Below are 21,697 nucleotides of genomic sequence, written 5' to 3' on the forward strand. Positions count from 1 at the left end.
ACATTATTTTGAGATGTTACCGTCTATGAAAATATTTTGCCCAAATGTTAAATAAATATTTTTTGATTTTAATATAAAAAATATTCATTTTACAAAACTAATATGTATAATTCAAAATATAAATTATACATATTATAATACTAAAAACATTTTGAATTTCAAATTAAATTAAATTGAACTTTATATCAAAAAAATTGATCCCATTTTCTTTTACAGTTTTAATATTAATTTCTATATTTATGTAAATATTATATTATATTTCATATATAATCATTTGCATGTTTTAAAAATATTAGAATATACAAAATTATATATATAATTTTTCTATAAATTTGATCTATTGGACTATTTTCTAGTTAAAATTTACATTATAATTATAATATAAATAGAAGACTTAATATCACGTAGGCACGGAAACAGGTGGAATGGGGTGTGCGGAAAAAGTACCTCTTCTTCCAATTTTTTCACAAAACATGCCCACCTCCCTTTTTCTTTCATTCTTCACAAATCTTGGATACATTTGTATACATAAATTGCTTCAATATGAGCCTTCTTCCATCGATTGGAATGTTTTTTCGCTGTTTGTAATTGTTTACGATTTCATCGATTGGAATGCTTTTTCATTATTTGTAATTTATTTACAACCTTTTTACGGGAATGATTTGGATTGTGGCTCGGCTTCAATTTGGAAACTTAAGTTTAATTTTGGACTTCAAATCGGGTTCAATTGGGTTTAAATTTAGGAGTTAAGGATTTGGTTTGTGAAATATGTATGTATTAATTACTTATTGTGTGCTTATTAGTTGAATTGGGGAGAGTAAGGCACGTTAAGGAACTTGAAGCTTCGGTAAGAGAAGGAACAAAACACACACACTGTTTGTACGATGTGATCGTCATAGATTTCATCTCCAGAAGAGCGTTGATTTAATTGCGGTTATCCTGCTGCTCGTATTTACTTATTGGGCTAATTGTATTTATGAAATAAGTTGTGGGGTTAGGTTAGATGCTTACTTTGTTTACTTATCAATAAAAAATTAAAATGAACCTCTTTGATATATTATTCGTAGAAAAGAAGTAGTAGTAGTGAGATTTTTTCAACTGGATGTTGTTTATTTTTTGCTCTTTGGTCTGCTAAATTGTTTATACCGTTTTAATACGTAGAAATTAGTTAAAAGATTGGTAATTACTTTTTCGTATAATTACTGTCAAGTTGTGACACCATGGGATATTTTAATTAATGTTATGGTTGGAGGTTGTTTTGGCCAGCTTAGGGGTTGGATCCGTGGTATGGGTGGAGGATCCATATGATGCTTGGATAGATGAAGAAGTTCTATAGTGTCAATGGTGAAAAGATTGAGGTTCTTTGTACTTCAGGAAAGAGGGTGAGAACTCTAACAATGGTCAAAGAATGGTGAAAGATGTCAAGTTAATTAGTGCTGGAAGAATATTGGAGAACAACAGACACATAGAAGAATGCAGAAGCCCTTTAGGTGATATTCCATGCATGTTGTAGTCCAACCCTCGGCTCCTAAAAAAGGTATATAAAAGATATTTATATATTTGACATGATTTTTGGAAATTCACATTCAATCCAGGTGGTCGAGTCATATGATTAAATCAAAGTGTTGCTTTGTTGTGGATTAGAAAAGAAAGTGCCAAGTGATCTGAAGCAAAACAAGTGTGTTTGTGTTATACTATAATGAGGATCATTTACTAGGGTTGCAATCTCATTGTATGCAGGTTATTTTTTCTATTTGGCTCTACTTATAGCTGCCATCTTACAAATAACTAATATATATTTATTTATTCTTTTCTATAATTTTAATGTATTTATAGTATAGATTGAGTAATCTGCTGGTGTTTTCATAGTAGAGATTGTGTGGAGTGATGATTTTTATCTCATTAATAATTCACTTGTTACTACATTTTATTATTGTGTGGGTGTTTGTTGCTTATTGCTCTCTAGCTTTTATATGTATTTTCTTCCAAACTTGTAAACAAGTCTTTAAAATTTTGAACTTGCTCATTTGGTCATTTCCGTGTCCCTGCAAAATCCAAGTCAAGAATTTTATTTCAGTATGCTCTCTTCTTAAATCTTGATACATATAATATCTTTTTATGCTACATACTTGAACAGTGCTTGTTTTGCTCATTTACTAAATGTATTGTATATATTTCAAATATGATGGTGTGTGTGTTTCATTGTTTGTTCTTTGTTCTTTTTATTTTTCCATTAGTAGGTAGTTGTTAGTCGCTTACTACGTGCTAATATTTTATGCAAGTATACACGTTCGCAAGTAATATATAATTATTTCTAGTTCATTCCCAGGGACTAGTTCGTTCCCAGGGACTGGTTTAGGTTAACTTTGTGATTTATGTGCTTATGCAATAATGATATGGTTATTATCCAATGCTAAGACAAATAACAAGTTGAGATTATTTATAACTAAGAATTAAACTAACAATTATAACTAAGAGAACAAGAATAGTTGAATTAATATATATGACAAACATGGGATCCTAACTTCATTAAATACTTTATTCAATAGCCTTTTTGTTCTTAACCTTAGCATGTAATAGTGATGACACTAATCAGATAACATGAAACTGCTAAACGCCAACTTTCGTTGCACGAATAATATACTACCAGTCATCCACAAAAGAGATAGAAGCTGAATAGACACCAATTATATTGAGACCCTATATGTCTATAGAATTTGATAATATAATGGTTTAATGCATAAGTTATCTGTCGTGATTACATAGGGCAAGTAAGATGGTTAAAATTACCTGTTATACATGAACCTATGCTAGCATGGCAAGTTCTAAATCCTTAAATTCACTGTCGCTTCATTAATAATTAACATGATATCTTATAAGTTCGCGACGCTCATAAGACGATTAAGCACAACCAATACTAGGTTATCATACAATCACCACACACTAAGGCATCGAAACAAATCAACTAAAGAAATCCATAAATAAATCCGTTAGAACCTCACGATAACGATTAGCCCATGATCGGACTCATCATCAACGTGGGTCCGATGAAAGCATGGTATAATAAATGTAGTTTTTATACTGAATAAATAATAAAACCACGTACGACACAAGAGTATAGGTTCAAGAATAAGAAAACTAGCATCCAACGTTACACCCTTTGTTCTTTGTTCTTTTTATTTTTCCATTAGTAGGTAGCCTTCTTTATAAACTTTTAATGGAAATCTATAGTTTTACGTAGATTACAGCTGTTAATTCAGGTTTGTCTGATATCTCTTGTACTCTCCTTTTGTTTCATTAAAATTCATTCTATAGAGATTCAAAAAAAAGTTGGAGTATTGTCAGTTGCTTTGGATATGATAAACTAATGCCTTTCAGACGCAATTGGCACTTATCACGTGAAAGATTGGATGGTGAGAGTCTATAGAAATCTGTATACTAATGGAAGATTAATACAATTAATATCAAGTTGCATGTGTTATGTTGACGGAGGAATTTGGTAGAAATAAAGTTTGAGGTTTGTAGCCAGAAACAAGATCTGTGACGGTGGCTCTTTGTCGGAAAACGTGAACAGTGTTTAGTGGTTGTGATTATTGGTGGTTGAGATTGTTTAGGGTTAGTAGTGCCTCCTTTACGCTCTTAAGTTTTAACCCCTTGCAATTTGCCTACGTATCTCTATTTATAGGGAATCAAACCAACATAGTTCTTGGGGAACAAGAAACATAATGGCCTTAGATCTCTTGTCCCGAGACCCAGTAGGAAACCTACTGGAAACCGTCTTAAACGAGATTTAGGAATGTACGTCGATGAGGCCCAACCACAAAGGCCCAAGGCTCGTCCACAGCTTCAAGACTTCGCAGATAAGGCATCTCCATGGACAAGGATAGCCTTCCGCTACCAGCTATTTCCCTAATCCGTGGATGCAGTTATAGCCGTGGTTCACCCCATATGTTGGACACATCTTTGTCCCCCAGATAAGGAGCCCCTACCAGATTACAGGACAAGTGATCCCAAGCTTTTGGGTGCAAAATGCAGGATACTCCGAAGTAGCCCAACAAGGAAACTCGTTGACTACAGAGACAGAGCTCTCAAAACATACACCAGAATTTACCCCACATCCCCAATGAGAAAAACTCATTGACTCCAGGAGGAGGCCTTCCGTCCAGGCATACCCCTGGAAGTCTCTGACCACGGATACCGCTTTTCTGTGGTTGTATTACAAAAAGGAGTTTTTCAATTGAGTACCTGCAGCAAATATGTTAGTAATAATAGTCTTCTTCCTCCTCAAAGTATCCAAAGAACTCGTTCAAGTAAGATGTTGAAATCCTTTCTTAATCTATCACCTTTGATGAGGGCGCGCCCTAACGCTTCTATGTGTTAGGACCATTTCAATAAATTTCAACAGAAGGCGCGCCTTGATCATCCATAGCATAGTGGGCGCGCTATTGAAGTCCAAGTATCCTATTTGTACAAATTCTAAGGGCGCGCCTCAAGATATCAAGGCATCCTCGATCCATTTTTCACGGAGGGCGCGCCCTTGATTCTCGAGAAAAGTGGGCTCGCCCTATCTTTCCTTGATTTTAGCACCAATGTCCCAATCCTATCCAATTGACACGATTTTGACCCAAATAAGGTTTATAACAAATTTTGGACATAACAACTACCCCCAAATTCCATATGCTATTGAAAATGGGATTGAAATTTTTGTCTTCCTTCATCACTTGCTAAAAAGTTTGTATAAATTTAATTTCCCAGACAGGGCGCGTCCTCTGAATTCAGAACGATTCCTCTTTTCTTGGGAATCATGATCGACATGATTGACGTGATTGGCAGTTGTCTCACGTCACTGTCAGCTATTAATACAAGCAAAAAATCATTATTCTTACTTTTAATTTACCTTTTATCTTTTTCTCTTTCTATAAATTATCACCAGAGGTGATTGAGAGTCGTACATTCTCGTAAGTAGTCAGTTCTTCATTGTTTTCAAGCTTTTCTCCGGTTAATCTCTTCACCGATTAAAAAGGTACACAAAACTTGTCGTATTTTGAAGTTTCGTCAAGTAAATTGTAATGCATGTTACCATGACTGTTTATCTTCTTTTCTACTTGTGTTCTTCATAACTGCTATGTATATATATATATATATGTATATCATATGTATTGTTTTAGATCCATAATTATAGGACTTTAAAATTCAAATTCATGTTTTTGGAATTTTAATCGTCAGCTTAATTATCATTCATGCCCAAATCAGTTTTAGGACGCGCCCTAAAGGGCTTTCAATAGATTTACTTTAAGATTTTGAGTTCTATATAACTGGTCACCCTCTTAATATAGGGCGCGCCTTCTCGCTACGTACTTCTTCTATTGCTTGTTACAATGATACGTTAGACAGGGCGCGCCACCACTCTTTAAGGCGCGCTTCTTCTATGTTTTTCCTCTTATTCCTTTATATTTTTTCTTTGGCACTCACTCTTTCTTACTTCTCCTATGGACGTGCCCTCAATATATTTTTCCTTTTATTTTGATAGCTTGAAGACGAGGGCGCGTCTTCACCTTTCCACCATATTCAAAGATTTTTGCTCAAAGTTAGGAATCTATTTTCCTCCAACCACTTCCTTCAAACCAGATTTTACGGATGCTCATAGGACCCCCGATTTCTTAGAACAAGAGGTGTGCCTTATTCAAGAATTTAAAGAAGACAAATTCATGGTTGACTTTATGAGTGACTCCTCTTTGGATAACCTTCATTTGGCACAAAGAAAGGGAAATAAGAAATTGATCTCAAAGGAAAGATCACCAGCTCCTGTTGATACTGATCTTGATGACTGGCTTGAAGAATTGAATGTTGATAGGTATTGAGGCATTGAGATAGGGGTCAACGTAGGCGTAGGACCATCAAAGGTTTCTCACAAATTGATCTCTCATAGTTTGTCTCCCCAACTATCTCATGGTGCGCCTACGTCCCCTAATGTTGAGGGCGCGCCTGAAGGGAACTCTCCGCCTCTTCGTGATGAGATGAACTTCTTTTATAAAGACCCTCTTCAATTCTCTAATTCCCCTGCATCTTCTCATGTCCCATTCGAGCACTGGGAAGTTTCTGACAGTGAAGTCGACATTGATTGGAGCAAGTACGAGACATGTACTGAGGTTGTGAAGAAGCATTTCAGGAAAGAACAAGGTAAGATGTTCTGTGTTGGATTGTCCTCAACTTGTTCTGATGAACAGTTAGAATGGCTCATGGAGTTCTATGATATGGAAGGCATTTGGGCGCGCCCCCTGAGCATGATGCGCCCTCACATTTTCAACTATGGCAGAAATTTCAGAATTCCTAGGATGGTGACCAACCCCAAGCTAATTTCTCTTGGTGTGGGTGCGCCCTTACACCCCTATCTCAGGGATGTAATCAAGTTGTACGACTTGGCGCCTCTTAAATTATCACCAAACAGCTATAAATTTGTCTTGGCCTTGTACATATTATACATGAATCTAGGTTTTCCTCCACCCACCATGGAGGAAGTCAGCTACTTCTTCAGTCTCCGTAAATCTGATCACGGCTACTACTATTTAGTAGTCAATAAATAGCACAACAAGAAAGATTTTTCATCTGGGAAGGTTAGTCACGAAAAAGGATGGAAAGAGAATTTCTTCTATTTATACGACGTTCCCAGAATTAGGATTCAGTTCAACTTAGAACCAAGTAAGGGCGCGCCCTAAATTTCATAGACCCTCTATTTGCAGTTTTCCTTTCTTCTTATATTTTACCTTTGTTATACAACAGACAAACCTTCTATACGAGAGCTAGAGGGCGCGCCCAAAGCTCACGCAGAAGCTGTACTTAGGATTGCTATAGAGAGATGGAATTTAAAAACTCTTATCACAAGATCCAACCTAATGTCAGCTGGTATTCTTTATGACCTTGTTGGAACCAAGTACAAATACGTCGAATTCAAGAAAGACGTTCCCATTATTCGTGTCGTAGAAGTCGACAGTGATGATGAGGGAGAAGAGGAGGACTATGAGGATAGTACCACCCAAAATGAACCTCCACTAGGTTAGAATTGTATCTTGATTTTATTAGACTAAGTATTTAATATCTAGGTGCGCCTCCTTGATAGGACGCGCCCAAAACATGCTTTATATTATTTGCACGTGTTCTCTTTGTCAAATAAACTTGTTTAAGCATTACATGCTTCATTTCATTCTCCTTTATTTGCACATATCCACTGCTTTCATTTATCAAGTATCAAGTTAATTGTTCAAACATTATATAATGAGGGTGCGCCCTATGGGCAAGGCGTGTCTTATCTTTTACCACACTAATTCATCTTCATAATTTTTACACATATATGGCTCCTCCTGGAATTCCAAAGTCATTTGGGACGCGCCCTGGTGATAAGCTGAAGGCACGAGTGCAAAATAAAGATGCCCAGAAAACTCAGTCTTCCACCCCCACTCCTGCTTCCATTTCCCAATCTACTCATATTCCGAAAAGGACGAGTGTAGATCTCACTGAGAAATAGGGCGCGTCAAAGAAACCCCGGACTAAGGGCGCGCCTTTTGACTCTACTTTTGTGGTCCTTAGCTACCTTGCCCCCTTGGATCCGTTTATGTCACGGATGAAGAAGTCAAACAGTGGCAGGTAATAGATTTAGAGGAGTTAACCAAAGCCTCAATCAGAGCTTCTTGAGAACTAATGTTTCACTCCACTCAAGTTGTGGATAAGCTGTTAGAGGAGAAGGCGTGTCTCGAAAGGCTGCAGGGGGATAAGAACATACTCTAGAACAATCTCAAAGATAAATATCTCCTTCATGCCAAAGATATAAAAGTTAGATATTCCCAAATCTCCTTCTTGAAAGGCGAGCTTGCAAACCAAGGATCTCAACTTAACATCGCCAATGAAACTGCCACTAATCTACACAATGAGTTGGCTAAAATGAAATTAAGAGTGGAGTACCTTGTCGAGCAGCAGAAAAATGGCTGGTTGGAGGAGAAGAGAGAAGTAATATATGATGCCTTTGCTCATGGTTTCCACTTCTATAGAATTGGGTATGTGGCAAATGATCCAGACTATTCTTTTGAGAAGTTTGGTGAGGAGACTGTTGCAGAAATGGCAGAGTACAAGAAGGAGTATGTTGATGAGATTAGAGAAAGGAGAGTTGAACTTGGTCTGGAGGAGGAAGTTGTGGGCGCGCCCACAAATGAAGACAAGGATGCGCTTGAAGTTGACCGATCTGATCCCCTTCAAGTAATTCCTCCTAGTGAAGATACTCAGGGCGCCCTGAATTTTTTTTCTTTTACATCATGCTCGACTGATCGTATGAATACTTGAGATGCCAGCCCTCTTTTAAAGCTGTGCAAATTATAAAACTAAGTACTTTGCTTTACTTTTGCGTATTTTTTTATTATGACAATTATTTGTCTTTATCCTTTCTTGCTTTATTCTTTCCAATTGCATGCCTTCAATAAGCATATAGGGGGCTTCCACCCTTGGGGTGCGCCTTCTCATACAACTTTGTGATTTTTAAGTCATCAAAATTAGGGCGCGTCTACTATCAAGGCATGCCTCATAGCTTTGGCTTTTAGAGTATTTTGTCATTAATTTTTCTATTTCTTTTACAAGTAAAATTTCCTAAGTCATTTCACAGGGGGCGCTCCTGTAGACAAGGCGTGTCCTAAGACTGTTGTTTTACTTGAACCAGAATGTATTATTATTGCCTTTGCTATAGCTTTAGAACATGTCTCATAATTTATATGATAATCAATTTTTTAAACAGTCTATTTGGGCGCTTCACTTCACAGGGCGCGTATAATTATTTTACGGAAATACCATGAGTGTAATATCTGGGACATAGCGTGTAATTATTTTATCGATAAATGATTATTATGTGATTATTATGTGATTTTTGGTGAATTATTTGACGATTGGTGTTGTTATGTGGATGTTGATATGTGGTAAAGTATAAGTATATTAATTTTATTATGACCAGAATAAAATATAGATAATTAAAATATTTTTCTGGTAATTTTTGGACTGTTATATGATTTTATATTGATTTATGAATTTATTAATTATTTTCTGAATAATTGCAAAATTATTTTATAAAGCTGGGAATCGTCCGACTTCAACCGTTTTTACGTTTTTACAACCCGAATCTCTTCCGAAAACTCCTTCCTAACCTAATCTGATAATTTCGGACATTTTCCGTGTTTTGACTTTTTCGATCCGGATTACAGTTTGATCCGTGCGCGGCCCGGCGCAAGATTTTCGATACGATACTCATTTCGGTGAATCAACAAAACCCGTATTCTCGAAAGATGGGATAATATTACGTTATTTTTATATAAAGTGTTTAATAAGAAGCCCGGTTTGGATAATTATCCAATACAGGTATCAAATCGGATCGTTTTTGCAGTTACTTATCGGCTAAGTAACTAATTTATCGATCCAAAACGATCCAACACGAACCAATATTCCATAAATATATATAGCCCTTTTATTATTTCATTTTATTCGTATAATCATAATCGATTAGTAAAAATATGGAATTTACAGAGAAAAACCCTAAAAATGTCACGTTCTTCATAATCAAACCCACGAATGAAAACGTTATCGAACTCCGATTCGGGCGTGCCATATATTAAATCGAAGCTCTCGAAAAATTCTTTCGGAATAAACCATCACTTTTAGTGCAGAAATCAAGGTATTTTTCTTATTTAATTATTTTAATTCGAATTATTTATGGATTAAATTAGGAATTTTGTTCTTGATGTTTTTGATGTGATTTGATGGCATAATCATGTAGATCTTTTCTTCCTGGTCATTTTAGTATATTATATGTCTAATTTGGAGTTCAATAACATGTTCAAATTGATGTTTGATTCTCGAATTGAAGAACTATGGTTTATAGTTATGAATGTTCTTAATTGGAATTTAGGAGTTTGTGATTCAAGGGTTATTGGTTGAAATTGTTTGCTCCAAGTTATAGATCGGGAAATAAGATATCTATTGGTACCAATTTGATGGCCAAACGATTCCGGAATAAGGGTCGCTGGAACGGCGAAGCTCGCCGGAAACGTAAATTTCCTGCCGTTTTTCCAGCCAGCTGAAGTATCGATTGTAAATTTTGAAATCACGACAAGGTCCCTGGCATCGAGTACTTTGAATCTGCAAATTTTGGTGACTTTCTGAGCATTTTTCTGGCCGCCGGAAGGCCGGCAGGTCGTTGGAGAAGATGGCCAAAGTCCCATTTGATCCCTGTTGTTTTACAAAACTTACATTTAAGTCCTTGTTGTTTTAAAAACTTATAAAAAGTGGATTTTTGTTTATAAAAATTATAAAAATGATATTTTTGTTTATATTTTATTTCCAGAAAATGTTTTAATTACTTATAAATTTCAAAAATCAATATTTTAAATTTCTGAAAATTTTTTTAATTATAAAATTAATTTTAATTCTTTAATTAATTAATTTTAGTTGATAATTAATTATTTAATTAGTCAATTAATTTAAATATTGATTGATTAATTAATTTAATTAGTTATTAATTAATTCTAATTGATTATTTAATTAGATTTAATTATTTATATTTGATTTAAAAATTCCGAAAAATAATTTCGAGCTTTAAAATATTATTTTAAATTATTTTCAAGGCTCGATAATTATTATAAAATTATTTTAAAGTCAGATTCGGGTGTTCGAACTATATTATTTAATTATAAAATGATTCGAAATCCCATTTAAATTCCGAAAAATGTTCAAAAAATCGTATTAAATACCTAAAAAATCATTTTAAACCCGAATCTTCTTTGAAAAATTATTTTAATCGAATATCCTGTATGCTATGTGCTATGTGCTATCTGATTTATGTGTTATATGCCTATGTGGTTATTGTTTGACTGTTTTAGTCATAACTTTCAATCCGTAAATTGGATTTGGGTAAAACGAATGGTAGATAAAAACTTATGACGTCTATGTAACGATTAGAATAATATGAGATTGAATATTGAAAGATACTTATGATGCCTAGCAGAGTAAGCGAGGCATAGAAAAGAAAGCCAGTGTAGAAAATGAAAGCAAGTGATTGATGAATAGAAGCAAGGCATAGAAAAAGAAGGAAAGTGATAGAAAAGTAAAACTGTTAGATGGGTACAAGTAAAGTTGGAAATCATCGGTGATAAGGCAAGTACTTGTGAACCTTCTTCAAGATATATTGCAAATATTTTCGAACTATCTCGTAACATGTCGCTATTATTCAAAATAACTCATGGTTTATATTGCAAGCGCTTTAAACTATTTAACCTTGAACCCTGATTCTTATTGATCTTGAGCCATAAGCCTTATTCTTCATAAACCATTGATTGTTAAATTCCCAGATACGAGCCAGACACATACGATACTACTCCACAAATACATATCTACCACATACTGATTTCTGATATTGAATTGCTTGACATACCAACCCTTATTCCTTGTTTAACAGAAGACCAATCCTTGGAACCCTTGAACCCTTGGTCTTCTACTTTCTGATTCTTTCCTTGATTGAAAGCCAATCTTTTTGAATTCCTTTTTATACCTTCATGGTATTGTGAATCACCTTATGCATCAAAATAAATGTTGTTTATGATTTAGCTTATTGAATTATATTGGTTATCATATTGAATTGTTTTAGAATTAGATGGTTTTATAAATGTGGACCAGATTCATGGTCGGACCAGATTCGTGGTCATAATAGGCCAATGCGTGCCTTGGATCCAGTATATAGCAGCCTAAACTTGGTTTTTCAAATGAAAAGTGAATATCCAATTTTAATCATTGCTTATTCAGAAACTTGATTCTTCTGAATCATTTTAACTGGTTATTGTTTAATCTCAGTTATTACTATTATGACTTACTGAGCTAGTTAGCTCACTCTTGTAAACCTTTTTATGTTTTCAACAGTTGAAAATGAAATTTGTTGGTAACGAGGATTCCCAGTCCAGTGTGCGAGCTAGGATTCCAGGTTAAGTTGGATCGAGCTAGCAGGAGCTTTATATTGTAGATGAGTTATGCAAGATTGTAAGAACGATATCATTGTCAGTTGTAAGTTGAACTAGTTGGGATTTGGTGCAATGTAATAAAAGTTAAGTCGGTGGCTTATTTTCATACTTAAACCTGTTGTGATCTGTGGTTGTGTAAAGAAGGGTTAATGCATATAATACTTTATATACAGGTTTATATATTGTGGTGTGTGTGTTGTGAACCCCAAATTTCTGACCCGGGTTTGGAGGGCGTTACAATGGGGGCACGCCCTATTGCACAATTATTTAAGATAGTATGTTAGGGTGCGCCTTGAATGACTTATGACGCGTCCTATAATACATGAAATTGGATATTTTTCTTTTATTGATAATACGCTCTAGTGCAAAAATTATACCAGTACCATGGCTACTATGCTCTGGGGAAAAATTATTTGAAAATTTTCATCCTTCAACTAGTTCCAAGCTACGTAGTTATATGTACTACCCCCTAGGAAAGGAGGAACTTATTTGCTACTAGTCTATTACAATAAATTAATCCTAGAAATGAGGTGGCCAAGGCCACGCCTTACTGATAATACTTTCGTAGATGCCCTGCATTCCAAGCCCTAGGAATGGGCTTGTCATTCAAATCTTCCAATCGATAAGTCCCTTTTAAAAGTATAACTTTAATTTTGTATGGTCCTTCCCAATTAGCTCCAAGCACTCCATGCTGAGCTATCTTTGTATTTGGCATGACCTTTCTCAAAATAAGATCTCCCACTTTGTAAGGTATGGATTTTACATTTTTGTTGAAGTACCTGGCAATCCTCTGTTGGTAAGCAGCGAGTTTCAACTGGGAATTTCTCCTGGCCTCGTCCAACAAATCGAAATGGAGCCTCTGATTAACCTCTACATCTTCCTCAATGAACAAATCTCTTCGCAATGATCCAGCTCCTACTTTCACAGGAATTATAGCTTCATATCCATAAGTTAACATAAAAGGGGATTCACCGGTAGTTGACCTCGGAGTTGTGTTATAAGACCAAAGAACCATGGGTAGCTGTTCTGGCCAATCACCCTTTTTTCTTCCAACTTAGCCTTTAGAGTATGTTTAATGATCTTATTTATGGCCTCAATCTGGCCATTACTCTATGGGTGATAGACCGCAGCAAATTCTTTTTTGATGTGCAAATCTTCGCAAAGTTTCCTTAACTCCTTGCCGTCAAACTGCTTTCCATTGTCGGATATGAGCTTGTACGGAATACCAAATCTGCAGACTATGGAATTGAAGACAAAATCTTTGATTTTCTTGGCTGTGATAGTTGCTAGTGGCATAGCTTCTGCCCACTTTATGAAGTAATCAACAGCCATGATAGCATATTTTAAACCCCTCTTGGTCGTAGGTAGCTCTCCTATAAAATCAATTCCTCACACAGCGAAGGGCCAAGGACTCGCCAACGAGGTTAATGATGTTGCAGGGTCATTAGAGTAATTGGCAAACCGTTGGCAGCGATAACAGGCCTTGACAAACTTGAAGGCATCCTCCTTAATAGATACCTTCATGTACCTCCCTGAGAATATAATGTCCTTCCTAAAGGTCTACGCATCGCAAAAGTGGTTGGTTAAAACCTCTCTTATACAAAACTTCGCCGTACTCAACATACTTCGCTGCTTGATAGCGAACGCTTCGAGCCTGTAGCTTGTCCTCCGGCAAGGTTCCTGTGCGGATATAATCGTAGATTGGGGTCATTTAAGTCCCCTGCGAGACTTCATGTACTTGGAACACACCTACCTTTGGAATACTTGGAATTTTCTGAATCCCCAAAGGAACCTGACCTAGCAAAACACTGTCTATTTGTGAACCCGGTTTTGCTAAAGCATCCACATTGCCATTTTCTTGTCTTGGCACATCTTCCAACCTGGCATGTAGAGCTCAGTTTGAGGGCCTCGAGCCTGGAATCCTCTATTAACTTGGTTTACCACCAACTCTGAATCACTCCGAGCTATCAAATTCATAACCCCTACTTTTAAAGCTATTTTTAACCCATTAATTAGGGCTTCATACTCAGCATCATTGTTCATGACATAAAACTTAAAGTGAATGGCACTCATCAAGTGATGCCCTTCCGGGGTAATCAGAACAATCCCGGTACCTGCTCCATTATTATTTACAGCCCCATCAACATGTAGAATCTACCAAGGGTACAGGAACTCTTCTCTCATTTTTTCAGGGTTATTCCCCTGTGAGGAAGGTTCGGCCAACACTATCGCCTTTTCATCCACCTCTAAATTGAACTCAAGTAAAAAATAGCCAAAGCTTATCCTTTGATCGCGGTACGGGGGCAATATTCTGAATCAAATTGTCCCAACTCAATAGCCCACTTTAACATTCTTCCTAATGACTCCGGCATGTACAGGATGTGCCTTAGAGGATAGGCGGTGCGAACTTCTATTCGATGAGCCTGGAAGTATGGTCTCAACTTTCGCGCTGTAAGGACAATATCATATACCAACTTTTCCATGCTGGTGTATCTTGTCTCAATATCTAGCAGCCTCTTACTTACGTAGTATACTGGTGACTGACGACCTTCTTTTTCTTTTACCAATGTCGCACTAATGGAATATTATGATAATGCCAAGTAGAGAATTAGCGTTTCCCCATCCTCTAGATTTGCCAACATAGGAGGATTTCCCAATTGTTCTTTGATCTTCTGAAAAGCCTCATCACATTCCGAGGTCCATACAAAATCATTTCCCATACCTTTATTGGCCTTAAAGAATTCCTTGCATTTGTCTAAATATTTTGAAACAAACGAATTTAGAGCCGCAATCCTTCCCGTTAGGCTTTGTACCTGCTTAACGCTGGTAGGCAATTTTATGTCTAGAAGAGCTCTGATTTTTGCGAGATTGTCTCGATTCTCAGGTGGTTTACCATGAACCCCGAGAATTTCCCTGATTCCATACCAAACGCACATTTTTGAGGATTCAATTTCATCATATACTTCCTCAAAATATGGAACATTTCATCCAGGTGCGCTACATGATCTTCAGCTTCTTTAGATTTTACTAGCATGTCATCCACATATACCTCTATTATTTTCCCTATCTTCCTTATAAACATCTTGTTCACTAACCTTTGGTAGGTAGCCCTAGCGTTGAAAAGACTAAACGACATCTCGATATAGCAATAGAGACCTATATATGTGATGAATGAAGTGTGCTCTTGGTCAGGTTCATACAGGGGGATTTGATTGTAATCGGAGTATGCATCCATGAAACTCAGCAAAGCATGCCCTAATGTGGCATCAACCAACTGTCAATTCTCAGCAAAGGGAAACTAACCTTTGGGCAGGCTTTGTGTAGATCAGTAAAATCCACGCAAGTTCTCCACTTCCCATTAGTTTTTTTACCAATACCAGATTTTCTAACCATTCCGGGTAAAACGATTCCCTGATCAATCCGACCTCTAAGAGCCTATAAACTTCCTCTGCCAAGGCTACAACACTTTCTCCACTTACTGCCCTGCGCTTTTGCCGAACCCCTTTATGTTTGGAGTCAATATTCAATCGATGGCATATGACTTTCAGATCAATACCAACCATATCCGAGTGGCTCCATGCAAATACATCAAGATTTTCGAAGAGAAATCTCGAACGTCCTTCTTTCAGCCTCAGGTTTAACTGAGAGCCAATCTTCAAAACTTTGCTTGGATCCTTCTCATCGATTTGGATTTCAATTGTATCCTCAGCTAGCCCCATTCTTTCCATGGGAAATAGAATTCGTGGATCCAGATCAAATTGATTATGATCTTCGTTATTTCTTTTAGAAGGCGTGTCCTCTAGAGGAGGAGCATCAAATTCTTCGTAGATCTTTTTAAATGAAGGTGCGCCCTGTGTCATAGGGGCATTAACTTCTTCTGAGATCTTTTTGAAAGAAGGCGCACCCTGCGTCATAGGGGCATCTACCTCTTCTAAATTTTGTGGTGTTAAGGGTGCGCCCTCAAGAGGAAGGGAGTCCATCTTGTACACAACTTGATCTAAGCTTTGCAAAACATCAGCTCTTCCTTCAAGCCGTTCCCCATCAAAACTTCCTTGGATTATATTGTTGTTCGGGATCTTTTCTTCTTCCAAGAATTTGATCCTGAGAGCATCTTTTAAGAATAACGTTGTTGAAGTAGGCTTGGGGGAATATTCATCCTCTTATACAACATAGTAGTGGACACGAATCTCCTAGATTGGTTGCTCGATCGTTCATTCTGGTTCATCATCAGAGGTATCTCTCACTTGGAAATCCTTTTTTTGAAAACCTCTCATAGCTTGTTGGTAACATCCCCGGGAGTCATACTGAGAACCCTTTATACTGCCAACCCTATTTGGGGTTGGAAATTTGATTTTTCGATGATGAATTGAAGTAATGACCCTCATTTCCCTATGAAAAGGTCATCCTAACAACACATTATGGGAAGATTCTTAATTTAGCACTTTGAAATCGAGTATTTTTGTCATAGAGAGAGGACTTTCACCCAAAAGTACATGGCAATAGAATTGATCCCATGACCCTAACACCTTCACCATAAAAACCATAGACCTAAGAATCTTCTCCCGACATGTCTCGATCAGGCAAACCCAATTGTTTATAAGTGTTGTAGTAAAGGACGTTTGTCGAGCTTCAATTATCCACGAAGGCTCTTTAGACGTTCTTAGTCCCGATTTGGAGAGAAATGACCAGAGCGTCATTGTGAGGGTGATGCATCCATCTGGCATTTGCTTCTCTGAAGGTGATCGAGTGGACGAAATCTCAATCGTTAACGGCCACGACAGTGGAGATTTACACCGGCTCCGATCTATATTTTCCATCGGAAAGATTGAACCAGCATTTGATTTTTTTTGGCGATGGCTTTGTCATTTTTTCGTCATTTGTGTTTTCAACATGAGGTAGTATGGTGGCGATTCGATGTGATGCTGTGGTGGAAGTGGTTGCAGTTGGAGAAGATGAAGTTAGGGGCAGGTGAAAGTGGTGATTCATATATGATTTGGTGATGTTTATGAGAATATGGTGATGATTTTGTATAACGGTGATAATTTGTAGGTGGTGGCTAGAATTGTTGGTCGGAGACAGTGGTTGACGAGGACTAGATTTAGTGATTTTTGTATTTTGGGTGGTGATTTTTTGGTCATCAGTGACCGGATGTGGTATTTTTTATTTTTCGGTGGTAATTTTTGGTTTATCGTGGTTATTTTTGGTTTGACGGTGGTGATTTCTGGTGGTCGCCGGAGGCGGCGGTGGCCAGAAATGGTAAACGCCGGAGGTGATGGTGGTTGTTGGGTGGTTGAATAGATAAAAGATAATGAAATATTAAAATATTCAATAGTTAATGAATGGTGAGGGATCAATATGATGTATTTAAAATTTTAAATGTATTGATATGATTAGATTTCATATCTTACAATAGTGGGGTTCTCATTGGTATGCTTTTAGAGTACTATCTTTTTCGAGCAAGACTATATATATATGCCAGTACTCAAGAGAGAACCTACTTAAAAAAGGAACAAGAGAACCTTTTTTTTAAACTAATTTTAAAATTCAAAACAAGTGTAAATACTTTGTTGATTTTCGTAGTGCTTCCATAAAATTAATTACAAACAACAATTTCTTTAAAAAATTTAAAAACTCATGAAAAAAATTTTGAATCTATTTTTATAATTATGTGCCTTATGCATAAGGCCATGATGGTTCAAGAAGACAAGTTTAGGCTTCCAAACTTAAACAAATCATTCCATTTATATGTAAAATATGCAATGTTAAGTACGACACAACAATGGTTTTTTTATAATCATTTGAAAGGTAAAAAAGCACCTTGCCAATGCTAAACACTTCCAAGAACATGCAGGAGCAGCGGTTCAAGTTCTTTAACCCGCCCTATAAGCACTTAAATGTTGATAATGCCTCTAATCCTTTTAGTCACCAATTCAGTAACAGAAAATACATGGGTCTCAAGAATTAATGAGCCAGGATCTTGTTAATTGAGTAATTTTGTAATAAAAAAGTTTGAATTTCATCATCTGAATTAAGATCTACTATGATGGTTATTTTTCGAAAATTTGAGATTGCTTATAGTTATTGATAGTCGCTTCAAATCTCTCGAACTTCCAATCCATCATAATATACCTATGCATCCTTATTTATATACAGATAATTAAGGCAACGTAGTTTATGTGAAATAAGAACCTATGTAAGTTAGGTTTCCCATTATGAGACCCGCTAGTAGAACCCTGTTAGAGGCCTAGCCACGAAGGCATAAGATTAACTTCTGAGGACTTGGATAATATCAAGTTCCAACTCCTGAAGCAAATATGTTATGTCCGAAATTATTGAATACTATGTGATTTATATCTAGTCTTATAAAATAAATAAATGGTTAATACATAATTCAGATTCTTGATTTATTCAGAATAATATTAGTTGCTCGTAAAAATATTTAGATTTGTCAAATGCTCGGTAAGAATACATATATTTTAGTGCCAAAGAAACAAGTAGATATTTGGCCCGAAGGAACTACACACAATCTTTCTCTATTTTCAGCATTGACGCCCAGTAGCCACGTCTCAAGTGAATTCAACATGGACTCAGGTTAGTTTGGTCCACTTATCTTACTTTTATTGTTATATTATTAGTATCTTGTTATAATAATGATTGTCAAATCTTACTAACTAAGGAAGACTCGCGATACTTATCAAGAAAGACTTAATTTAATATTGGAAGCTTGTCACAAAAATCAAGATATTGTTAACCTGGCTAAGAAAACTTACCTAATAAGTTTTCTTAGTATAGTTGATAAAACTCTACTATAAATAGAAGTTTTGTCTAGTCATTTGTACTCGTACAATCACAGAATAAGTAATAATACTTTTGATATCTCTCTCTTTCCTTCTCCATTTCTTACTCTATAGTTTATTTATATCACGTTATCAACACGAGTCTCTGCCAACTGAAGCTTGATTCTCGAAAGAGGTACGACTTATTTTGTCCCACGAGTCTCTATCAACTAAAACTATTTCATAAAAGAGGTACGATTTATTTTATTCTAATTATTGTTACATATTTATTTATGTTACTGATTGAAATCTATAAAGATGTCTATACCGTCAAATAATACTATAAATATTGCTCCGCCATCAAGTAATACTACAATAAAGAAGGCGATGCCGTCAAGTAATAATCAAAAGTTTTCTGGTCGGCTTTGTCGTCTTAACTTTTGTATAAAGTTATTATTTCAACTTGTCTGTTTAAATATTATGTGACATATTATATCTTGTTTAAAATCTATTCAGAATGGCGAATCTTGCATAATTAGAGTTTGTTGCCTTGGATGTATCTGGGGATTAATTTTCTATCTTGGGTAGTCGATGCTGAATTACACATTAGTGCTAACGGGTTAAAAGACACCATGAAATCGGGAAAAACTCCAAGAGTTGAAAAAAACGTCAAGGCTATCATTTTTCTTAGGCATCACATTCATGAAAATTTAAAATCTGAATACTTAACCATAAAAAACCAACTCACCCTTTGGAAAAATCTCAAAGATAGATTTGATCACCAAAAACTTGTTCATCTACCTCATGCCCGGTATGACTGGCTTAACATAAGGTTACAAGATTTCAAATCTGTTGCTGAGTATAATTCTGCCTTATTCAAAATAAGCTCAAAACTGACTTTGTGTGGTAAGAATATTACCAATGCTGACATGATTGAAAAGACGCTCTCAACCTTTCATCCCAACACTATGATTCTGGCACAACAATATCAGGAGCGCAACTTTCAAAAATATAGTGAGCCGATATCTCTCCTTCTTTTAGCTGAAAAGAACAACGAGTTGTTATTGAAAAATCATCAGATACGTCCCATAGGCTCTACCCAGTTACCTGAAGTACATAACACGTCATTCTGGAAGAATGGACGTGGGAAAGGGCATAGAGGAGGACGAGATTACGGACGGAATCGTGGACACGGAAATTTTTGAGGTCAATTTCGTAATGAGTATAACTCTGGTCACCTGAAGTGTCAGCGTGATGGATACAACAACTCTGGCCACCAGAAGTGGCAGAATGAGATGCCAAATAAAAGGAAGGCACCACCAGGAGGGGATACTAGAGATATCTGCTTTAGATGTGGGGCTCATGGGCATTGGACTCGTACTTTTCGTACACCCAAACATCTTGTAGAACTTTACGAGTCATCTAAAAGATAAAATGGATAAAGGATGGAAACAAACTTGGCTAGCTATAATGATGAACCGATGATTAAGACCACAAATGAACTAGAAAATGGTGTTAATATCTACTATGGCCTAGATGACTAGTTTTCATATGCACATCTTTTATGTCATGTGCTGCATCCACTTGTTTCGACATCTACTTCCATGTACTTGTTTTATGTTATTGTTCTATGTTCTAGTTTTATGTACTTTGTTTATCTTAATAAAGTCATTTTTCACTTATATATATGTACACATCACAAATATGGAAGACATATATATTGCTGACTGCGCAACTACTCACACAATTCTACAAAACCAGAAGTATTTTTCTCAGTTAATTAAAACCAACTCACAAGTATGGAAAATTTTGGGTACATCTAATATAATCGAAGGTTTTGGAAAGGATAATTTATCTCCACCGAATGAGACACATGTTCATATACCAAATGCCCTATACTCTAGCAAGTCAACTAGGAACCTCTTAAGTTTTAAGGATATTCGTCTTAATGATTTTCACGTGGAAACTACTGGTGATGGTGGAAAGGAATATCTCCTAATCACTTCAACTACCTCAGGCTATAAGAAAATCTTGGAGAAATTACCATCAGTCTCTTCTGGGTTGTATACCACACAAATAAAGGTCATTGAGTCTTATAATGTCACTATTCCCAAAATTGTTGATCCAAAATCCCTTATTCTGTGGCATGATAGGCTTGGTCATCCAGGAGTTTCTATGATGCATTGTATTATAGGAAATTCTACGGGACATCCTCTTAGACACCATAAGATCATACCACAAGATGAACTTCCTTGTTCATCTTGTTCTCTAGGAAAATTATTTGTTCGACCATCTCATGTTAAACTTCAAACGGAATCCCCCAAGTTCTTAGAACGGATTCAAGGTGACATTTGTGGTCCCATTCATCCATCTTCAGGCCCATTTAGATATTTCATAATTTTAATTGATACATCAACCAGATGGTCTCATGTATGTCTACTTTCTACCTGAAATTTAGCCTTTGCCAAACTGCTTTCCCAAACAATAAAGTTACGAGCCCAATTCCCTGACCATCCTATTAAATCAATTCGTTTAGATAATGCTGCTGAATTTACATCCTCAACTTTCAATGATTATTGTATGATGGTAGGAATCTCAGTCGAACATTCAGTAGCGTACGTACATACCCAAAATGGTTTGGCAGAATCTTTGATTAAAAGACTTCAACTTATCGTTCGTCCCTTACTTCTTAGAGCCAACTTACCTACATCTGTTTGGGGTCATGGTATATTACGTGCTGCGTAACTAATAAGGATTAGGCCATCCTCCTATCATAAACAATCTCCCCATCAACTAGCACTTGGTCAAATTCCTGATGTCTCTCATTTTAGGATTTTTGGTTGTGCCGTATATGTTCCCATTGCCTCACCTTAAAGGTCAAAG

General features: G+C 36.2%; 1 protein-coding gene across 1 annotated transcript; it reads right to left on the minus strand.

Annotated features, from left to right (window-relative positions):
- Nucleotides 1-12,585: 12,585 nt before the first annotated feature.
- Nucleotides 12,586-13,053, minus strand: LOC141666213 (uncharacterized). Its single transcript, XM_074472207.1, has one exon. The coding sequence runs from the start codon at nucleotides 13,051-13,053 to the stop codon at nucleotides 12,586-12,588; it is 468 nt and encodes a 155-aa protein (XP_074328308.1).
- Between the last annotated feature and the right edge of the window lie 8,644 nt (nucleotides 13,054-21,697).

The sequence above is a fragment of the Apium graveolens genome, chromosome 6 (assembly GCF_009905375.1).
Source record: "Apium graveolens cultivar Ventura chromosome 6, ASM990537v1, whole genome shotgun sequence".
Lineage (NCBI taxonomy): Eukaryota > Viridiplantae > Streptophyta > Magnoliopsida > Apiales > Apiaceae > Apium > Apium graveolens.